The 23637-nt window shown below is 44.3% G+C and overlaps 1 protein-coding gene across 1 annotated transcript; it reads left to right on the top strand.

The window, feature by feature from the left end:
* Positions 1 to 14135: 14135 nt before the first annotated feature.
* LOC101755122 lies at positions 14136 to 15634 on the top strand. Its single transcript, XM_004963866.1, has 4 exons — positions 14136 to 14342; positions 14424 to 14771; positions 15370 to 15514; positions 15630 to 15634. The coding sequence occupies exons 1-4, from the start codon at positions 14136 to 14138 to the stop codon at positions 15632 to 15634; spliced, it is 705 nt and encodes a 234-aa protein (XP_004963923.1).
* The last annotated feature ends 8003 nt before the right edge of the window (positions 15635 to 23637 follow it).

Raw genomic sequence — 23637 nt, 5'->3', positions numbered from 1 at the left:
GCTGCGCACGTTATTCGGGACACGTTTCCAGATTGGGCAGCTCGTAATTAGCTTGCACTACTAGAAAATTAAGCATTCATCCCACACGTCAGGTAATGCGCGGTGTTAGTACCGGTCATCACGCACAATACCACCGGAACCCCTTAATACCGGTTTGGAGTCTTAGCCGGTACTAAATGGCGGCACGTGAACTGCGTGATCAACGGCTTAGATTCGTCAGGAAGCCGAGCCGGTATTAAATGGTGTTTATTTTAGTACCGGCTGTTATCTTCAACTGGTACTAACATGTAACCCAAACCGGTACTAAAGATAACACTATAAAATGAGCTACTTCTTCCTCCCAGAGCCCAAGCTCAACTATTTGACTGAGAGCTCGGGCTTCTTCTTCACTTGACCTTAGGGGAGGAGGTAAAGGTTAGCAACTCCCTCATCTCATGGTTAGTACTCTATGTTTTATGTTTTGTAGCTAGAATGAGGAGAATGGAGAGTTTTTTTAGAATGAGTTTTATGTTAGCTAGAATAAGGAGAATGGAGAGTTTCTTAGAATAAGTTTTATGTTACAAATGGAGTACTGAGCTTGTTGATTTTTTAGAATGATGAGAACGGAGGAGATTCTGTTTTTGAAATTAGTTTTATGTTGAGTATTTGTTAATTTTTTAGAATGAGGAGAGTTATTTAGAATGAGGAGAATGAAGCGTTTTTTTAGAATGAGGAGAGTATTTTAGATTTAGGAGAATGAAGTGTTTTTTAAAATGAGTTTTATCTTACTTGTTAATTTTTTTAGAATGAGGAGAATAGAGAGTATTTTAGAATGAGGAGAACGAAGAGTATTTTAAATTGAGGAGAATGGAGAGTTTTACTGCAGCATTTTCAGTGTGCTAACGGTATGCAATGAAAGGAAAAAAAATGTTGATTTTAGGATTTTTGGTGTAATTTTCATATCACTCTAATTTGACAATAATTCTATTTTTTTACCAATAATTTTTGTATCTCATGTGAATGATATGTATTTGATAAAATTTTATAGGATTGTTGAACCATATGTCCTGTCATTTTCCCTCGATCCCCTAGCGCAGCCTGTTGGCGCTTCCTTCCCCGTCGGTCATGGACCCATTCTTATTACACAACCACACTTACGTCGAAGCGTGGTACTTACACCCTTTGTACTCTAATACTAATTTTATTATTCATTACATCATAAATGTTTTTTATAATTTGTATTGAAGCTTGTTTCACAATTCGAGTGGTTACGACAAGTAATAACTAACGTGACTAAACAAGCTCCTATGGTGCTACATGAACAAACGAGTCCGACAGAAGGAAGATATGTGGTTTCTTTATCCATTAATTCTACAGGCATGTGAGAGCAAAGACTTGGTCAAACGATTCTTATCCATGTCAATTCTATTGCCGCACAACAGCCACATGTTGTCGCATATAGTGCTGTGAGGCAAGCACTGATCCAAATAGAACACCAAACAAACCACGTATTTCTATACTACAGTCAAGATTAAAGCGTTCAAATACGATGAGCCAGACGTCACACAAATGCATAAATGGATTTCACGAGCATATCGCCCATTGTATGTAAGTTACAGTTAGTCATTATTTTTGTAATGATTTGCAATATGTATACGAACACTTTTATTGATTACCATTTGACTCAAGGACGCACTGTATAACGGTTTCATGCATGCTGATGAAGGTCTAAAAGACGTCCTACATCAGGTATTAGGGAACATTGGCTGGACATTCACAAGAGCTGACCCGGGTCGAGTACATGGTGGTTGGCAAGCTGATATTATCTTATCATCATCCACAACTTCTGTGAGAAAATTTGGAGAGACATTCCATATGCCCTACAAGGTTAGGGATAGTGCATACATATATGTGCTAGATTATGTCGATAGGTTCTTAGGAATCGACATTATTGATATTAATCGTAGTTTGTATGTTGCGATGATTAACGATCACAATGTGGACGATCCTATGGTCTAAGTATCTTATTTATGTAAGATTTATGTTGGGGTACTCCCTTGGTGTGTTTGGCGCTGAACCCGATGATTGCCCATTGGACGAAGGATGTGAGCGCATGTTCGAATGGTTGCTAGACTAGGTCAAGAGTCTCCCCGAGGTTCTTGAGGGCCTAAACGACTACTCCGCCATGTTCTGCCTGGAAAGTGCCCTTCACTTGCTGGAGCAACAAGGATGCGAGCATATTAAGAATATTTCTGAGGACAGTTATGTTGTGCCGGCTGCCCAAGATATTGGATGCGCCACGAAGTCTTTTGTTGTGGAGAATGCGAAGAAGAATTTGTTCGAGCGTATGTGGTCATCCTCCGGGCAGGAATACGTGAAGAGGCTGGCTTGCGAGCGATTAGCTCAGCTTCGTTCGCAGCCTAGTGCTACTAACGAAGAGGGGGATGCTGCGGAGTAGACTGTTTATTTATAGACTTGTCTTTATTTTTTGTTTTTATGTAAAGGTGACGAGGTCAAGTACTTTCGATTGTGTTATGCCTTATGAAATACTCATGTGCCTGTGCATTTTGGTTAAAATTTTGTAGTTTAGTTGCGCCTATTCGTGGGCTAACTGCAAGTTTAGATAAGTCGAAGCTGGGTTGCCATATGGGGCAACCCGCCGACTTAGTTGTTGCGAGAGCTGGTTGATACAGCGACTTGCGGTCGCTTCAACCATAACTGTACGCGTCGCTGGATCTTACGTTGGTTGATCTCGTGCGAGGTTGGCGTGGTAACTTGTTTCTAGAAGTGGACGTGTTTGGAAGTATTTTCGAAAAACATCACCCCCCCCTTTTGCGACATTGCGAGAGAGAGGTTAGATAACTTGTGCTTGAGGACTCTTCTCTTGCGAGGTCACAGAAACTTTTGCACGTTCTTTCGAAAAAACGTCGTTGGACCTCTGCCGAGGCTGTATACGAGAGGCTTGTTTTTTGCGTGTTGGAATGCAATTTTACACAACTTGTTGTTTGCTTCTCAAACGAAATGAACAAAAAACTCCTCCGCGCACCGGCGCAAGGTCGCACAACTTGTTGTTGCTTTTTCAAATGAGAGACTCCTCCGCGCACTAGCGCGAGGTTACGCAACTTGTTGTTGCTTCTCAAACGAAATGAACGAAAAACTCCTCCGCGCACCGGCGCGAGGTTACGCAACTTGTTGTTGCTTTTTTAAACGAGAGACTCCTCCGCGCACTTGCGCGAGGTTACGCAACATGTTGTTGCTTCTCAAACGAAAAACTCCTCCGCGCACTAGCGCGAGGTCACGCAACTTGTTGTTGCTTTTTTACACGAAAAACTCCTCCGCGTACCGGTGCGAGGTCATGCAACTTGTTGTTGCTTTCTTAAACGAAAAACTTTTTTGCGCACCGACGCGAGGTCACGCAACTTGTTGTTGCTTTCAAAAAGCATTCTTAGGGGAAATCTTTTTTCTTTCTTTGTAGGAAAGGTGTACATGGCTCTGCCTCATTAAAAACCTTGCCTCCGTTATGGAGCCCCTAGCAAGGAAAAGAGTGCAGACCTGAATCTATGATGTTACAAACGAGGTAAGCTTAAAAGAGAAAGAAAAGGGTAAAATCACTTTGTTGCCTTCGGCGCTGCTTATAGCTCCGCAGGCCGGAGGTAACGTGTACTATTATGGGTAGTATCTTCGTAGACTGTCGATGTTCCAGGTGTGTGGGAGAGCGTTTCCCTGTTGGTCTATGAGATGGAAGGAGCCGGGTCTGCCACTCTTTGCGACAATGTAAGGGCCTTCACAGGCCTCTTGCAGTTTGCCTGGGTTTTCCCAATTCTTCTTCCTTTTGATGACGAGGTCACCGACATTGATCTATCTTTCTCGAATGCGTTGATCCTTCCATCTTCGGGTTTCTTCTTGGTATTTGTCCAGGTTCTCAATGGCCTCATTGATGTCAAGCTTGATCATGTCTTTCTCTATTCTGGTGATTTCGTCGACGTCGCCATGCTTGAGGACTCTTAGGCTTTTGTTTTTTATTTCTTTAGGTGTTACAGCTTCAGCCCCGAATAAGAGCCTGAATAGGGTGAAGCCTGTTGCTCTGGATTGTGTTGTGTTATGGGACCATATGACTCTTGGGAGTTCATCGACCCATTTGCCCTTTTTCTGATCGAAGAGACATTTCTTGACTGCTGTAAATATTGTGCTGTTGGCCCTTTCCACAGCTCTGTTTGATTGTGGGTGGTATACGGATGAGAATTTTATCTCATGCCTATGCTGGCGCAAAAGTCCGTGAACGAAATGCAATCAAACTACTTGCCATTGTCGACGGTTAGCTCCCTTGGGACTCCAAACCGACAGACAATGTTTTGCCAGAAAAATTTATGCACCGAAGCTGATGTGATGATGGCGAGTGGTTTGGCTTCGGCCCATTTGGTGAAGTAGTCTATTGCTACTACTGCGAATCTGCAATTTCCTTGTGTTGCTGGCAGTGGACCAACTAGGTCCATCCCCCATCTCTAGAGAGGCCACGAGGGTGGTATGAGCTGGACGGGAAGTGAGGGTGCATGTGTTTGCCTTGCTGTTTTTTGGCATGCTTCACAGCTTCGTACAAGCAGATGTGCGTCCGTGTGTATTGATGGCCAGTAGAACCCTTGTCGAATTGCTTTTCCTGCCAGGGCTCTTGAGCCAATGTGAGCTCCACAGAAACCGCCGTGTATTTCTTTGAGCAGTCCGCTGCCTGTTTCGTAGTCGATGCATTGAAGCCATGGTGTTGAGATGCCTGTTTTGTATAGTTGCCCCTCAATGATTGCGTAGCCCCTTGCTCTTTGCTTTAGGCGTGTGCATTTAGCTTCGTTCTGAGGTTCAAAGTGACCTTTGAGGAAAGCCATTATGCTTGCTCGCTAGTCGTAACACTGGATGGCGTTGATGGTGGCTGGATCTTCTCTTTGATTGAGGGCGAAGTTATAACTTTGTAGAATGTATCTGGTGGAATTGGCTCGCCTTCCGCTGCTGCCTTTGCGAGCTTGTAGGCATCGTCATTTTGTGCTCTCGGTATGTTTCTGACATCAAACCCCTTGAAATGTTTTTCCATGGCTCGGACTGCCTGGAGGTATTTGATGAGTTCTGGTTCTTTGGCTTCGCTATCCTTCTCGATGTGATCACGGATTACCTTCGAGTCTGTTCTGATGACGAATGTTTGCTGCCCTATGGCTTTCATTTTTCTCTTAAGGCCAGGAGTAGTCCTTCGTACTCTGTGGTGTTGTTGGTTGACTTCGCAGTTGGTGGGAAGTCCAGCCTCGCTGCGTACTTGATTCTGACGCCTGTTGGCGAGGTGACCACCGCTGCGACACCTGCTCCTTTACGGCACCATGCTCCGTCACAGTGGACGACCCATGGCATTTCTAGCTGCTTTGGTTCTTGCTTAGGTGAGGTCCAATCAACGACGAAGTCAGCCAGCACTTAGGATTTTATAGCCGTGCGCCTTTCAAAATCGACGACGAACTCCGAGAGCTCAGACGCCCATTTGGTGATGCGGCTAGAAGCTTCTCTATTTGAGAAGAGATCATGGAGAGGTTGGCTGGTTACCACGACTATTTTATGCCCCTCAAAGTAATGTCGTAGCTTCCATGCTGCCATGACAAATGCATATGCGATTTTTTTCAGTTCAGAGTAATGCATCTTTGAACCACTCAATGCTTCGGATGCGAAGTAAACTGGTATCTGTTTGATTTTGCCTTCGATTTCTTTTTCTTGGATCAACGCAGCACTGACAGCTGTTGCTGAGGCTGATACATACAGCAGCAGTGGTGACTTGGGCTCTGGTGGGCATAGCTTCGTCATGGAATGCAGGTACTCCTTAAGGTCCTGGAATGCTCTGCTTTGCTCATGTCCCCATCCAAATGTTTTGGAGCTTCGGAGTGCTTTGAAGAAAGGAAGGCTTTGCTCTGCTGCTCTCGGAATGAAGCGGTTTAGCGCTCGACCCTGCCTGTGAGCCGTTGTACCTGCTTGAGTGATGTTGGCTCTGACATGTTGGCTAGCGCCCTGATTTTGTCTGGGTAGGCCTCAATGCCCTTCGTCGTTACCAAGCAACCTAAGATCTTTCCCCTTTGGACTCCGAATACACATTTGTCTGGGTTTAGCTTTAGGTTGGCTGACCACAGGTTAGCGAATGTTTCTATGAGGTCCGTGATGTGGTCGCCTTGTTTGGTGCTCTTTACAATGATGTCGTCTACATAGGTCAAGATATTGCGCCGAAGCTGACTGTCCAGGACTGTTGCCGTCATTCTTGAGAATGTTTGGCCTGCGTTTTTTAGCCCCTCTAGCATACAGACAAAGTAGAATGTTCCAAAGGGTGTCACGAAACTTGTTTTGCCTTCGTCTTCTTTTTTTATTCTGATCTGGTGGTACCCTGAGAAGAGGTCAAGTAGTGAGAGCATTTCGCTGTTTGCAGCGTCATCTACCACCTTGTCAATTCTTTCAAAAGGGTAGTCGTCTTTTGGGCAAGCCTTGTTGAGGTATGTGAAGTCTATGCACATTCTCCATTTGCCATTTTTCTTTTTAACTGGTACTGTGTTGGCTAGCCAGTCGGGGTACTAAATTGGCCTGATTACGTTGGCTTCAAGTAGCCTGTCAACTTCGGCCTTTACTGCTTGGACTTTCTCGTTGGACATTTTTCTTAGCTTATGTTTCTTTGGCCGAGCTCCTTGTCTGATGTCGAGGCTATGCTCAATGATTTCCCTATCCACTCCCTTTAGATCACTTGCGGACCAAGCGAAGATGTCTTTGTTCTTGTTGAGGCACTCGACAAGGTCACGCTCTTCATCTGGGTTGAGATTCGCCCCAATTGTTATGAATCTGTCTGCGATGTACCCGTCTAGGAGTACCCGCTTTGTTTCACCGTCCGCACTGATTTCTACCTTCTCTTTATCTCTCTTAGGCTCGTCGTGGGCCTTTTGTTTTGCTAGGCTTTCAACTTTGTTTGACGAGGCTAGATGGTAGACATTCTTTTGGCCCGAGGCTACCCCCTTTTCTATGTTCCTTGCCATTTGCTGATCACCGTACACCGTTATGACCCCTTTGAGGGTGGGTATTTTCATGCATAGGTACAACTGCCTGATTGTTGCGTCCATTTTAGTGATGAAGCCACGGCCCAGTATTGCGTTGTAGGGGTAATGCATCTCCACCACGTCGAAGGTGATGTGCTGTGTCCTCGCATTATCACGGTCCCCAAACAAGACTGGGAGGGCAATTTTTCCCAAGGCCTTCACTGGCTTTCCGTCGAAGCCGAGGAGCGGGATGTCAGCTAGGTTGAGCGTGTTCATGTCAATGTTCATTTCTCTGAGTGCATTTGCGAAGAGAATATCCGCGGAGCTGCCTGTGTCTACTAGGACTTTTCCTACCGTCCATCCCGCTATCAATGCTTTGATAACCATCGCATCGTTATGCGAGGTTGTCTTGAGCTTGAAATCTTCCCCGGTGAAGGTTATGGGCATGTGTGCCCATTCTGGCTTTGTTGGAGGTCCGTCGGGAATGATCACGTTGACCTCTCTGAAGTAGTTCCGCCTCTGCCTCTTGCTTTCGAACTCGAGTGAGGAGCCTCCGGTGATTGGCATTATCATACCGAAGGTAGGCAAGGAATTTTGGTTGTTGTTTTGTGTGTTGGGTTCCGGCTTAGGCATTATGGCTGGCATGCTTGGGGGTGGAGGTAGTGTTTCTTGAGGCTTTTGAGGTGGGTTGGGATTGGGGTGCTGTGGAATTGTCTGGTTAGGGTTGTATGTGTGGTGGAAGAGGCCAAGTCATCGGTTGTGGGAAGTTGGCGAAGCTAGGCTGGTTGTGGTAGAAGCTTGGGTGTGGGTAAAAAGTTGTGTGGTGGATTGTTTTGGGCGCCTACGCGGCTGCTTTCGCAGCTTCTTCCGCAGCTTTTCTCTCCTCCTCCTTTTTGGGGCACCACTCTGTGTTGTGATGATTCTAATGGCCATGGTTGACACAGTAAAATGACTTTTGTTGTCTTCCTCGACCTCGTCCTCTGCCAGAATGGCCCCCTCTTTGGGTATTGTTGTTTTGGTTTTGGCTCTAGTTTTGGTTTTGGTTTCCCTCGATGTTCATGATACGGTTTTGGTTTTGGTTTGGGTTTTGAGGCTTGTTGTAAGGCGAAGGTTGCCAGCTTCGGTTTTGGTTTGTTTGTCTCTCTTTGTTGCGTTCCGCCACTCTTCTGCGGAGGTCCTCATCGGACCTGATGTATTCATCGAGTTTGCTAAAGAGGGCAGTCATGGTTTTGGGCTCCTTCCTTGATAGTTTTGACGCTGTTGGGCCGTGGGTTAGGCCCGCGATGCAGGCGGATATTGCTACAGATTCCTCAATGTGCAGTGCTTGAGAACAAAGTTGGACGTATCTTCTTACATACTCTGCAAGTGATTCCTTGTCCTTTTGTTTGCACTGAAAGAGGTCTGCCTGGGCTGTGTGGGGGTGGTGGAAGCCCTGGAAATTTTGAGTGACCTTCGTCTTGAGATCGTGCCAGCTGATCACCGTGTGTGGAGGGAGCAGTGAATACCAGTTCAACGCCGCGCCCTCATAGGCAATTATGATTTGGCGAGGACGACGTCATCCCCTGCGGCCGAAGCTACAGCGGCTTCGTAACTCATTAAGAATTGCCGTGGGTCTGTGCGCCCATTGAATTGGGGCAAGGTGGTTGGTTTGTAAGTTGTTGGCCATGGTGCAGTTTGTAGCCCTATTGAGAGCGGCGATGTTGTGTCGACCACAAGGGACACCCCCGGTGAGTGGTGCTGGGTGCCTTGGCCGAAGTTTAGGATGGGCTGGAGCTGTGCCTGATCGACAGTGGGACTTTGATAAAAATAAGCTGCGGCCTGGTTTGCATTCTCGAATGGGCTTTCAAGCTCCGCGACTTCTTTCTGTAGTGCTTCTAGCTGCCATCTGGCCTCGTTCAACTTTGATAGCCTGGCCGCAGCCTCCCTCTGGTGTTGCACTTGTCGTTCCAACTGCTCCTTTTTTCTTTTGACCTCTTCTATCTCTCGGAGGACTAAATCCAGTTCGTTGTCCAGGCTGGAGGGGCCAGTAGCTTCGGGTGTTGTGGGCTGGTGGCCGTCAGTGCGGTGGGCAGCTTCGTTTGCCACAGGTTGGTGGCTTTGGTGGGTGACTTCGGCTGCGGGCTGGTTGCTCATTGCCTTAGCCCTTAGGGCTTGTTCGACTCTTCTGTGTTGTCTTCTCTCTGAGCTATGGGTCTCCTTTTCCGTTGTGGTGGCATCGTGGGCTGTTTAACGAGTTAGACCACGGTGGGCGCCAAATGTTGGGGTACTCCCAAACAATAGTAGGAATGTTATGACAAACGAAGATAGTGGCCGTTCAGACAAATGTTATAGTAGCTATCCTATCAGTGATTAATGCCCTCCCGGGGGGACGGTTCACCTCCCTTTATAGGGCCATAAAGTTACATTTCCGCATCCCCGTTATACCCATACTCAACCACTACATCCTAAGAATATTCCGTACAGGACAGTAACTTGGTTCCTATTCAAGATGTCGCTTTCACGGTGAAATTACATATCCATCCTTGTACAAGATTCTTATTATGGAGACGTCCTGCTATGAAGTTGTCCCAGGGCCGTCTTGATTACCCTCTTCCTCATTCACAAGCTTCATCAAGACCGAGCAAGCCTTCGTAAACTTCCTGCCTTCTTTGGTCGAAGTCAGCTAACTTTGGCTTCTGGTCACGGCATCTTCCCGAAGCCAAACCGCTGAGAGCTCCATGGGGGATTTAACTTCGCGAGTCCTTGCCTGCAAAACAACAGAATGGACACCTTCGTGATAGTTGACTTCGGTTATTCACTAGCTTCGTAAGGGGGGAAGGTGATGAGGTTTGGGTCAATTAAGAGAGAGAGTCCCCGCCAGCGCCGTTCAGGGTGTGTTGTGGGGTGATCCCAGACAATTTCATATGTACGATGAATTTCATATGTAATGTACTCTAGTTAATATTTGTGATGAATTCTTACCTCTACTATTTCATATATATATACATATATACATATGACAACCTTATCGTAATGATTGAAACATTTTATTAAAATTAAGACAGTATGCGCGGGAAAGAAAACTGTTGGAGGTGGACAGATTCTGCTCCTGCCAATTTGGCAACTTTAGTAACGACCCCGACCGCCGTCCACGTTGCCGTGCTCCGTCGCCCCATCCCCGACCACCACCACCTCGTCCCCAGCCGCCGTCCGTGTCGCCACACCTCTCCCTTCCTCGCCTCCCCCATGGGCCCCCCCACGCCTCTCCCTCCCGCGCCTCAACCGCGCGTCCTCCCCGGTTAGGTTTTCTTTTTTTTGATAATTTTGATTTTGATGCATTAAAATGATTTTGCTACCCGTATTGGATAAAATGGCTATGATTTTGCTTGAATTGGATATCAATTTGTATTGGATGCTAAGTAATAATTCTTTATGATAAAATTATGACGTAAGGCTATATCTCTTAGAAGACATGTTGATATTCACTGGTAGCATTGTGATAGAATTGTGGATGGCTATGAAATGATGGCCTAGATTTATTTGAATGTATATGATGTGTGTATATAACAATGTATTATTGGTGGCAAAGTTGACTAGTTAAGAAAAATAGTGGCAAATTATCTTATCACAATTTTATTTGGACAGTTTGAGCTAACTATGGCAAGTGGAAGTTCTTCTCGCCGTGGTGGTGGCCGCTATGGAGGTGGCCGCCGTGGTGGTGGCCACTGTGGACACTACATTTTCGAGGAGCCAACGTTGGCTCGTCCTCCAAGAATTCACTTCCCTAATTGCGTCATTGACTTGCCAAAAGGCGATCAAAGTAGAGGAATAATTCCCAACATAGTAATATTATTTCCTTCTTGTAATTGGTTTTTTACTACACATGAATAATTTCTAAATTTACTTATATACAATGTAGCTTATCGACAGATGGCTAAAAGATGTTGTCCAAGCTCTAGGTGGTACTTCTCCTTTAGTGCAATCCGAGATAGTTGGTCCATAGAATTTTAAAAGAGTAAAAATCTCTTTTCAAGTACCTGTTCGAGAAACACACGCCAACCGGATGAGAATACCTGGACAACCCGTCTTGATGGTTTCAATTGCCACATGGGGTCAATTAGCACAAGTAGGGCAACTTTTGAAAGGACTGTCATGGATGCCTGCCTACAATAGCTTAAGGATTATGGGTATTTTGTGTGAGACTTCTCATATTTTTGAATAAAGGCGCTCGAGGAGGGAGAAAATAATGTGACTAGGACTACTGAGAGGCTTTATCAGCTGAATCAATGTGACATGGTATGAAACATATCTAAACATCCTTTTATCTTTAATTATGTTACATCTTTTATATTTCATCATGTCATTTTCTTCTTTTAGGATGTCTTTGGTCAAACCTTGGTAGCAATGAGCTTCCATGCGATTTTAGCTCAAGTCTTAGATGTGTTGAATTATAGTTACACCGATGGAAACCCAATACACACCAGAGATTTTAAGCTACAGGCTCATCTCACTTTCTACATGCCATTGCAGTTGACGTCGTCTCCATTGTTCGCGATTTATGGTAGTGCATATGACCATCCTTGTGAAGTACTAGAGAGTGCACTGATTCATGCTCTAGCTTATATTGATGAAGTTCTTGGCTTAACGATTGGAGACTTAAGCTATGTGGCATATCTACATAAGTGAAGCAAATTATTAAATATGTAGCATGCATGGATGTACTCCTACCGTACCCTTTTTCTTATGAATTTGAACTTGTTCTCTCTAAGATCTTAAGTATTGATGTATGAACTATTGAGTGTTAATGATTTGAATGGATTGATACTTGTGATACTTGGATTTGAATTGGTTGATATATTAACGTAATATTATTAGTAAAAGCTCCGTCGGATACGAATACAAATTAAAACAAAATGGTAAAAAAAGAATAAACTTTAGTACTAGTTATTAAACTGCCGTCCGCAACAGCGCAATGTGTCTCGCAGTTTAGTACCAGTTGGTACTAACAACTAGTACTAAATGGCTCATTTAGTACCAGGCATTTTGGCCGGTACTAAATGGCATGGCATTTAGTACTGAACAAGCGGTACCAGTTAGGCGTCCGGTACAGTCAGGCGTCCGGTACTAAAGGGGTTACTGACCGGTACAATACGAAAGGTCAGTTCTCCGGTAGTGTTGCTTTAGCTTGGTACTAAAGGGGTTACTGACCGGTACAATATGAAAGGTTGGTTCTCCAGTAGTGTTGCTTAAGCTTCACTAGTACAGTACCACGTATAATAAGCTTACAGACAAGCTCCAAGAGTTGTCACGTCAGATTGGTGTTGAGGTGGAAGTCACAACCAGTTGGGAGCTGGTTGGAATGGAACATACGCATCAAGAAACATTGCGAGTTGGTTTTGTATTAAGGGGTGTCTGGGAGAGGGGTGCTAAATTTTAGCACTACTTTAGTCCATTTTAGTCACCAAGCTTCCCAAACACCCCAACTAAATCTGCTGGGCTAAACTTTAGCCCCCCACTAATCCTTAAGCCAGTTGGGGGTAGCTAAAATGGACTAAAACAGATCCCGCTTCCCATTTTCCCTTGGAATACCCCTCTCCCCCACCCCCCCACGTCCCCCCGCACCCACGCCGCCATTTCCTCCTTCCCCTTTCTCCCGAGATCTCAACCGTGCCGCCCCAGATCCGGAGCAAGCCGCTCCCGCGCCGCCACCTCCTCCCCGCACTCCTCCACCGCGACTCCCTTCGCATACTCCTCGCCGCCATGCATCTCCAACCGTCGCTGCCTGAGATCCGAAGGAAACCGCACCCGTGCTGCCGCCTTCTCCTGCACATCTTCACCCTAGCTGTCCAAGTTCCACGACTCCCTCCACATACTCCAGCCGCCATCCATCTCCCACCTTAGCCGCCCAAGATCCGCATAATCCGGTCCGCTCCTCTTCGAGATCATGGATGGCCATGGCAACGACGAGTTCTCCCAGCCAGAGGAGGTGTTCGCCGGCAACGCCATCAACTTCTTCTCCCAGGCGGAGCCCTGCCAAGGTCCTCAAGCCGGCCTCTAGGCATTGGATCTCAACTCGCAGGCGGAGGAGTACCCGGACATCGCCTCATACTCCGAAATCCTCCGCGGAGACGGCGGTCTTGCTCCAGGCTGCAGCGCCCGTTCTCTTGGCCTGCGCATGGCCTGCAATGGCGCAGGAGGAAGCGCAGGTGGTGGTGGATCCGGGGCGGCTAGAGGTTCCGGCGGCAGTGGAAGCAATGGTGGAGCCCGGGGTGGGGGCAGAGGTGGTGGCGGTCCTGGGAGCAGAGGTGGCGACGCTGGTGGGAGCAGAGGTGGCGATGCTGTGGGTAGGAAAGCTGGCGGCGCAAGTTGTGGTGGCGGTGGCGGTGGTGGATCCAGCAGGGGTAGCAGCGGTCGTGGAGTAACAAGGTCTTTGTTCACTGCACCTTCCTATGCTGGTGCATCTGGAAGTCGTCGTCGAGGAGGATGGCCGGCAAACGAAGAAGGATTCTATGAATTTGATGGTGCAAATTATGGAGATGGTGTTGAAGGCATTGAAGTTGTTTTCCAGGCAGCAAGGTAACAATTTCTAAATCCATATGACTCAATTGTGTTGCTAGAACCGGTGTTGTTTATGTAGGATTGGCACTAGGGATGTTTCTGTAGGATTTGAAATGATTGGAATCTGTAGGGATGTTTCTGTAGGATGTTTCTGTAGGGATGGTTCTGTAGGGATGGCTTGAAATGCATATGACTCTAAATTGTTGATTGGACTGCGGTTTGTGTAGAGAGTCTCTACATTGAAATGATTGTAGCATTGACTTGTGACTTGTGTACCCTATCATGGACAGTATGATGTACATATTCTTGTGTGTCATGTGATTTAATTGAATTGCAGCCATGAATGCATATGACTCAATTTTGTTGCTTGAATTGGTTTTGTTTCAGTACTATGCTTGATTGTCCTGATTGTAGATATTCTATTCTGTTTACATTTTCCAATGTGTTGTTCTGATTGTCCACAATCTTGGCATTTTGTACATGAACTAGATAAAAGGTGACAAGGCTTTTTTGTCATAAGCCAATACACATTTGTTATGTGATTTGTGTGTTGAGCAAGTTAGAGCAGGATATTGTCATAAGGGCACCATGTCAGCTAGAGGATACAAGATCATTGAAGAAAAATATTATCTAAAGACTGGATTGAAGCATGATAGGAGGCAGTTAAGGAATAGGCTATCTGGGTTGAAAACACTGTACTATTTCTGGAAGGCTTTGTGGACAAACAGTGGGTTGGGTAGGGATGCGGATGGAAATGTAACAGCATCAGATCAATGGTGGGAAGATAACACCAAGGTAAGTTAATACTTGTGACTTTCTATTCTTGAACTGGTGGGAAGAAAACACACAGGTAGGTAACATTAACTTGATTTGCAGGGAAAGAAATGGGAATGTAAAAAACTGAAAGGTGATGCACCAGAGTACATTGACCAGCTTGAGGAGATCTTCCATGAGTGCACTATAGATGGTTCTACTTCCTTCAATCCTGCAGTAGAGGAAGACCAAGAAGAACAAGAGGAAGAACCAACAGCTGATTTTGTTGACAACCCTGTTAGCATCAATACAAGGAAGAGGCTGAGCAGTAATAGCATAAGATCAACAGCATCTAACCCTGGAAAAAAATCTAAAAGTCCAATTGTTCAGGCTATTGATAGTTTTGTGGAAAAATGGTCACAGTCTGATCAGAACCAACAGAAGTTGTTGAAGAGACAAGTTGACAGAGAGGTTAAGGAAAGAGAAGAGATCAAGAAGTGTCAACAGCTAGCTTTAGAATGTGGAGTTTCTCCAAACAGCATAGAGTTCTTTGCTTGTCTGTCCTTTTTTTAAGTTGGTACCAGAAGAGAGTTCTTCATGAACATTCCAACAGATGAAGCAAAATTCATATTCCTGCTGAGATGGTGTCAGCAACAGAAATTGTACAAGTGAAGGAGTTTGGTCTTGTTTCATGTTGAAATACAGATGTCTTTGTTAGGATAGTAGTGTAGTCCATGTTGGATGTTGAACTGAGTGTTGTCTTGTTTGAATTGAAACTAAATCTGTTGGATTAATGTTTAATTCATGTTGAATTCAGTTTGATGTTGGTTTATTGTTTGATGTTGGCTTATTGTTTGATGTTGGCTTCAGTTAAATCAGTTTGTTGTTGGTTTGTGTTGAATTCAGTTCGATGTTGAATTGACAGAATTGCTGTATATGTTGCTTTGATTGAATTCCAGTGAATTCCTTTTATATGTTAAATTCAGCTCAAGTTGATGTTGGTTTCAGTTTGATGGCTAATTCATGGTCAATAGAGATTGACTAACAGTTCCATTTTTTCATTATTTAGGATGCTAGTTCCTCCACTGAGTACTCAAGTGATGATGAAGACAATTACACCATGGAAGAGTGTGGTAATCAAGATGAAATTATTGAGTTGATAATGAATACTCATAAGAGGAACCGCGAAGTCGCCTTTTTCCTGTTTACAATTGGTATGTATGCTGAAACTTACCTAAATAAAGCTCCAAGAAGGGTTCCAACTGTGCCGAGGATTGAGTGGGTCAATGAGACACTTTCAAATGTGACATCGTGCTATAACATGTTTAGGATGAGTGCTCACTTATTTTATCAACTACATAATGCACTGGTAGACACTTATGGGTTGACGGCAAGTAGAGATATGTCAACATTGGAGGCTGTAGGAATGTTTCTATGGATAATCGGTGCACCACAGTCACTTAGGCAAGTTGAGGATCGGTTTGTTAGGTCATTGGAAATGATAAGCCGTACGTTCGACAGAGTTTTGTGCAGTGTTCTCAAACTAGCAAAAGCTAATATTAAGCCAGTGGACCCAGAATTTAAGTCTGTGCACCAAAGATTACAACAACCTTGGTTTGCTCCATACTTCAACAATTGTATTGGAGCTTTAGAGGGGACACATATACCTGTTGTGGTTCCAAGCGATAAGGTGGTTCAACATACAAGAAGACATGGATATACATCTCAAAATATCCTAGCTATTTGTGACTTCGACATGAGGTTTACTTTTGTCGTTACCGGATGGCCTGGATCGGTCCATGATATGAGAGTGTTAAGTGATGCCTGGGAAAAATACGAAGACACCTTTCCACATCCTCCGGCAGGTAAACTAGTTTATGTACGATACTCTCTCAATGAAAACATAGTTCATTAAGCTAACAATTTGGTATTCAATTGTAAGCAAGTTCTACCTGGTAGACTCGGGGTATCCAAACCATCCTGAATACTTGGCTCCATACAGGGGTACAAAGTACCATTTACCAGAGTTTCGTAACGGACCAATGCCCAAAGGTATGAAGGAGACATTTAATTATGCACATTCATCTCTTAGAAACGTTATCGAGAGATCCTTTGGAGTATTGAAAATGAAGTGGCGGATATTTTTGGGTATACCTAGTTTTCCAATGCACAAGCAAAGCAAAATTATTGTTGCTTGCATGGTTATTCACAACTTCATTAGGGAGAATGGTATTGGTGATAGGGAATTTGAATTGTACTATCGTGATAAAAATTTTATTCCAAGAACCGGAAGTTCAAACTGTGAAGGAGATGGGACGAATACATAAGGAGGAGACGAAGACATAAACATGAATGCTTTTCGTGATCAATTGGCAAATGCCTTGTACAATAGGTCGTAAACTATTGCTCTCGGGGTTGCAAGGATAATGTACTTTTTATGTACTTTCGTGGTGATTGAACTTTGTAATAAATATGGATTTTGTTTCTCTATTTGAACCAACGTTGGTAAAAAAAAAATCAAACCGGTACATGCAAATCAAGCCGCAACATGCAAAGCAACACAGCGCATGCAAACCACCCAAGTGCGCATGCATCAGGTGGGCCAGGTGCATGCAAACGTTCAGCATGCAAAAGAGTAGGCGCATACAACCGGCCAGCGCACCAGCACCCAAGACAGATTCGGCGGGAGGGGCAGGTAGGGAGGGGTAACAGGGTCTGGCAGAATAGGTGGTAAACTTTAGTCTCACTTCCAAACACCACAAAAGGCTAAAATTTAGTACTACTTCATTTGGAGGGTTTAGCAAGCTCCTCCCAAACAGGACCTTAACGGTGCCGTTATATGAGCGGGCTGTTAATTAGGTCAATTGTATATGACGTGGCACTGGTATAAAGCCGGCAATCGACTAAATTGTTAGCTTTGCTCTAAGATGACTGCTAGCTGAAGACGGGAGAGAGAAGGGAACAGGCGGGCGCAGCACGGAACTTGGAGCTCGTGCTGGGAGAAGCTTCAATTCCGGAGACGTGCAAGATCATCGCGGAGTGGAGCACTAGCATGCTACTTTTTCGCTTCTTCAGCGAACGAAATAATACTCCTGCTTTCTAAATTGTAGGTGCACCTAGATACAGTATGTGTATAGATGTATAATATGAATGTAGAAAAAGCTAAAACGACCTGCAATTTGTTAAAATATCTTTAACATAACCCTGCAAAGCAAATCTCCACCAAAATCATGCAGATCTTTAATGTTAACATGATCTATGTTCAATATTAACTTATCTTGTTGAATCACTAATAAGTGGGCATGCCTCAGAGCATGTAGGGTAGATATAGTTCAAGCTTCGTCCAGTTAATTAACTACTGACAGTGGTATTCATGTTCTCCTCACATGGAACAGGAATTCATTCAAGATCAGGATGAAGGGGTGTTTCCATTGGCATGTCTCACTACGGGAAAGTTCAAAATTGCCGAGTGTGTTTTTTTTGCCGAGTGTTTTTTTTCGAGCACTCGGCAAACAAGCTCTTCGCCGAGTGCCAAGCCAAAAACACTCGGCAAATAAAAAACACTCGGCAAATCAGGGCTTTGCCGAGTGTCAAATAAAAACCACTCGGCGAACCCACCTCTTTGCCGAGTGTCAAAAAAAACACTCGGCAAAGAGGGGGGTTTGCCGAGTGTAAAAAAAACACTCGGCAAAGAGGGGGGTTTGCCGAGTGTAAAAAAAACACTCGGCAAAGAGGGGGGTTCGCCGAGTGTTTTTTTTGACACTCGGCAAAAAAATAATTTTTTTTCCTCTTTTCACCATGAAATTTTTCCTACTTCCCACATACAACATGTGGTACTCCATGTTAAAATTTGGTATATTTTTGGATTTATTTGCTATATTTATTTAATTAATTTCAAGGTAATTTTTGGTATAAGTCAAATTTGAAGTGCAAGTGATTCAAATTATGGAACAAAATGAGTAGAAAAATGATATTCATGTTTTTCGGCCCAATTTGAGACCTGACCCATGAAATGACAAGAAATTTCGAACATCTTGTTCAGGAAACACGACCATGAACGTGTGGCAGTGGTATTTTTAAATTATAAAAAAAACAAGCAAAGTCTGAAAATCATGAGATTTGTCATGATGTGATGATATCATAGGTGGAGGCTGTGGAAAAAAATTGAGAATATTTTGCCCATTTCATCACGTACCATGTTTACAAACCGAAGTATTTCAGGAAACATGACCATGAAGGATTGCATAAGATTTGGAGTCAAAATGACGGTCCAGTTTTGATTTGACTACAAAACTTTTTGTACAGTCAATAGAGAATATATATTATTTCATGTAAATTTTTGACAATTTTTTGAAACTGGTAGATATTTTTAATTTTTTTTTTAAAATAGCTTTGCCGAGTGTCCTAGGGTAGACACTCGGCAAAAAACCCTTCACCGAGTGTCACCCTAGGACACTCGGTGACTTAATTCCCCGGCCCCAAGGACTAAGTCCCGGCCGCAACTTAAGTCCCGGCCGCACTCTACTCCCACCTCTTCCCCCCGTCACTCCCACTCGTCACCCACCTCTTCCTCTCTCCCTCCCGCCGCCGCCCGCCGCTAGCGCCCCCCGCCGCTGCCCGGCGCCCCCCGCTGCCCGGCGCCCCCCGCCGCCCGGCACCCCCGGCCCCGCCGCCAGCGCCGCCCGGCGCCCCCCGCCGCCCGGCGCCCCCGGCACCGCCGCCCGCCGCCCGCCGCCCGCCGCCCGGTGCCCCCGACCCCGCCGCCCCAGGCCCCGCCGCCCGGCGCCCCCGGCCCCGGATCCGCCGCCCGTCCGGCCCCTCCACCGGATCTGCTTCATGGCGTGGTGGCGGGAAGCAGTGGCGGTGGCTGGCGGCGGTGTGGATGGTGGCGGCGGCGGTGTGGATGGTGGCGGCGGCGGTGGCGGAGCAGGTGGCGGCGGCGGCGGCGGCGGAGCAGGATGTGCTGGTTTGGAACATGATTTTTTTTTTCAATAATTGTTCGCCGAGTGTTTTCTGGGCACTCGGCAAAGTCTTTGCCGAGTGCCCGACACAAAACACTCGGCGAACCAGTGTTTGCCGTCAAGATTTTTGCCGTGTGTCGTTTGCCGAGTGTTACACTCGGCAAACGCTTTGTCGAGTGTTTTTGGGGCTTCGCCGAGTGCCCCTGGCACTCGGCATCTTTCCTGTTTCCCGTAGTGTGTCCGAGCACCCCTTATCTGATCTCGTCTTCTAATTTTCTCGGCATATTTGTTGATGTCAAGGCCAGCTGTATTTCTTCCTCCAAAGGTAGAGTGCAGCTTGTCCAGGTCAAACATATCACCCATTATCCTTTGGCTCTCTGAATTGTTGTTGTACACAAATTTCACTTTCTCATGCAATTTTGGCTCGAGGAAGCGCTTTATTACCTGCAAAATCAACACTAGTCATTATAATTGATAGGTCCAAAGATAGAATAATGCAAGAATTCTATTGGTACATGAACAGATGCATAATAGTGTCCAAGAACATTTTGCAAATTAAATTAACAACTGATTGGCACCCCTATTCTGTTTGTATGGGCTGGATGTCCACCAGCTCAATATGTAACTTATATTTTCAATATATATTTTTTACATTTTAAAATAAAGTATACCCTATAATTTTGAACAGAGTGGGTATATTCAATGTTTGCGAATACCTTCCAAAAGGATTCGAAAATCCTTGGTGGGTTGGTTAGAACAGCAACTGCAATCAGTCCTGGATAATATTTTTGAATTATGTGTAATGATTCTCGGGTCAATGACAATGGTGTACTCGATGCTGCCCAACCTCGGAAGTCAGTCATGCAAACAACACTCTCTTCTTGTGCATTTTCTGTATTTAGAACATGGTTTTCCAGGTTGTACACTAGATATCTTATATGCTCCTTCTCTGAAGTTTTAGTCTGTTGCACAAGTGAGGATTAGTAAATAAGATACTAAAATACAATTAAAGAAAGAGGTTGAAAACAACCATGTCGATGTCTTACAGCTATTTTTCAAAAAATATAACCCCTCACGTTTTCAAATTACTTCTAGAGCAGTAAGCATCCATCTAAAAAAAATTAAATTTCCTTCCTTAGCTTCACAACAACTGATTACATTTATAGTTGGCAGTGTTACGAGGGCCTTTATTGCTGGCAGTGTCACGAAGACCAGTCTTTCTTGTCGAGGTAGTCAGGTATCTAGGCTGGGTTGTTTGTGAGGAGGGGGCTAAATTTTAGCCCTCGTCACATCGAATGTTTGGACAGTATTAAACCTAGACTAATTACAAAACTAATTACACAACCTCTAGGCTAAATCGCGAGACGAATCTGTTAAGCTTAATTAGTTCATGATTTGACAATGTGGTGCTACAGTAACCATTCGCTAATGATGGATTAATTAGGCTTAATAGATTTGTCTCGCGATTTAGCTTAGGAGTTCTGCAATTAGTTTATGTTTAGTTTTCCTAATTAGTATTCGAACATCCGATGTGACAAACTAAAGTTTAGCCCTTGGTATCCAAACGTCCCGCCTAATTCTCACTATCCACAATGTTTTCCTAAAATTGGTCCAAACAGAAGCATGGGCCATTCAGCATTAGATGAAATGACAATATAAGTTTCTCTTTGCAGTAAAAAAGTAAAGTATTATATGCATGGGTTAAAAAAAGGTTATTCACCCAACGAAGTTTCTCTGGCTCGTACTGACGTCTCCAACTAGCAGCTTCTTTCAGAGTCTTGGCAGCTTGCGCTGTACTCCACCCCTGTTTACTTCTCTCCAAACTCCCAACTTTGACACTATGCAAAAAGAAGATTCCCCATCACATCAAACTTGCGGTACATGCATGGAGTACTAAATGTAGACGAAATCAAAAACTAATTGCACAGTTTTATTGTACTTTGCGAGACGAATCTTTTAAGCCTAATTAGTTAATATTTGGACAATAATTCACAAATACAAATGAAACGCTATAGTGTCGCATTTATAGCAAAATGCTAATTTGGCACCTCTCAACTTGGGAAGTAAACAAGGGCCCAGTTTCTTGCTCGGAGGAACCGGCGGATAGTGCCGTCCGACAGGAAGTTCGGCATATCTGTCGGTAGGTTGCCAAGGACCTCCTGGACTTCATTTTTCTGCTTTCTCATAAGAATGTAACTGAGAGGTAATTTACAATGCATCATCACTAGCTTTAGGGCATAAAGAAGCTGGTCATCTCTTCAACAATAGACCTTTTCTTTTCACATGAGTATCAAGTCCGAACCTCTGAATTGGTGTGATGGGAATGAGAAAATGGATATGAGTCCACCGACCAGAATTCAAATACTGACACTAGAGGCGTGGAGATATACATGTGCGGTGTGTATGTGTACACGTCAATTGTTTGATGTGTACGTGAGTGTGCATGACCTTGTAATCCATAATATGCTTCGTATGTTCTGCTATCATTCCTACCAAAAGTTTGTGCTGAAGGAAACCCTACTTCCATCTTGGTTCCAGAATTAGTTCTGAAAATTCATTTTCTCAGATCACAAAGCCTGGATTGAATAAGGTTGTTTGCCTTTAATGTGTATTAATGCTTCATTTCTTTAGAAAATTTGACATAAAGGAACTTATTTTATTTTTCCGAATCTTCCTATTTTAATTATGGAAGCTCGAAAGCTACAAATGTTACATAAATACCTGCTTTAATTCGGTGCTTACGCTGTACCACATCAGGAATATAAAAAATCAGGAGTTTTAATGTTAGGGGGTGTTTGGAACACCCCTGTTAAAGTTTAACACCTGTCACATCGAATGTTTGGGTACTAATTAGGAGTATTAAATATAGGCTAATTACAAAACTAATTGCACAGATGGAGTATAATTCGCGAGACGAATCTATTAAGCCTAATTAGTCCATGATTTGACAATGTGGTGCTACAGTAACCATTTGCTAATGATGGATTAATTAGGCTTAATAGATTCGTCTCGCGAATTAGGACAGGGTTCTGCAATTAGTTTTATAATTAGCTCATGTTTAGTCCTCCTAATTAGCATCCGAACATCCGATGTGACACTGTTAAAGTTTAGCACCTCGTATCCAAACACCCCCTTAGGATTAGGCGCTAGAATTTGCTATTTTCTTGCGAGGGAATTTGCTAAGAATTTGACCAGCAAAGCAGTTGTTGGATGCCACGTCCGAATTATGAGGAATGGGTTCCTGGCTAGCTGCAATGCAATCATCCAATAAAAAACGAATGCCAGCTAGCCTCTCCTGTTTTTATAGAGTTCGTCCTCGTGTGTGATATTTCCACTACGGATCGAAGCAGCAACGGGTAGGTGGTGGTTGCATTTCTCCGGCCATAATGATAAACGCGACGCGACGTTAGCAGTGAATGCAGTCTCACTGACCCGCCCATGCCTTCCGTGGGCTGCAGAATTGAAGGACGCCGTGGTGGCTTACGTGGACGTGTTCTCTGTCAAGCAACCCATGGTCCATGGATGGCATTGGTCTGTCCAGGACGTGGATCCTGTAGAGTGTGGCAGTTGGCTGGTGAACGTTAAAATGCAAGAGCAAGAGAGGGAGGGTTCGACAAGGCAAATAATTTGCTCTGATAGGTCCTTTGCAGCAAGGAATTTCCGGGAAAAGTCAGCCAATATGGGCTATAACAGTAGAGACTATAGAACAATGAGTTCATGGGATCAGCCTAGGATAATGTTCCTTATTGACAGGGATGGTCATCAAACGAGATTATTTATAGGGTTGCATATGTTATATTGCTGCTGAGGTAACCCATCCAGTGAAATAAATGACACATAGCTGGCGATATATTTTTTTGAATTTACTCTATATACACTATATACAGAGTAAATTCCAAAAAAATATATTAGATCCTGATCCTTGGAATTGAATTCCATTCTAATAATCATAATTTAGACACAAATTAATTAAGCTAATATAATTGTATGTGGAATATATTTCTATATTCTTGTTGGCCATATGTGAGAGATACTTATGTGTTGCACTTCTGCTATAGGGAAGCGAGTCAAAGAGCGTGCTATAAGTTGCACATTAGAAATAACATTCCAAAATAATTAGCCTACTCCATGAGTAGATTCCAATTCCTTCCAAACGAAAGGGATCCGAACGGGCCCTTAGTCGGTAGAGTTCTTTTTAACCCCAAATGTTCGTCACAGATGATGGTTCAGAGCAACTCCCGGGAACCACATTAAGCCAAACCAAGCCAGCACGTTCTTTGCTGATTTCGCACATGTACTGCCATGCTTGCATAATGGCCTATATGATGAGATGAGCGTCACATCATGAATTTTGTGATTTCGCAAAATGATTTTCT

This window comes from Setaria italica, chromosome III (assembly GCF_000263155.2).
Source record: "Setaria italica strain Yugu1 chromosome III, Setaria_italica_v2.0, whole genome shotgun sequence".
NCBI lineage: Eukaryota > Viridiplantae > Streptophyta > Magnoliopsida > Poales > Poaceae > Setaria > Setaria italica.
The sequence above is the reverse complement of the archived record's forward strand: the minus strand, read 5'-3'. Positions and strand labels throughout refer to the sequence as shown.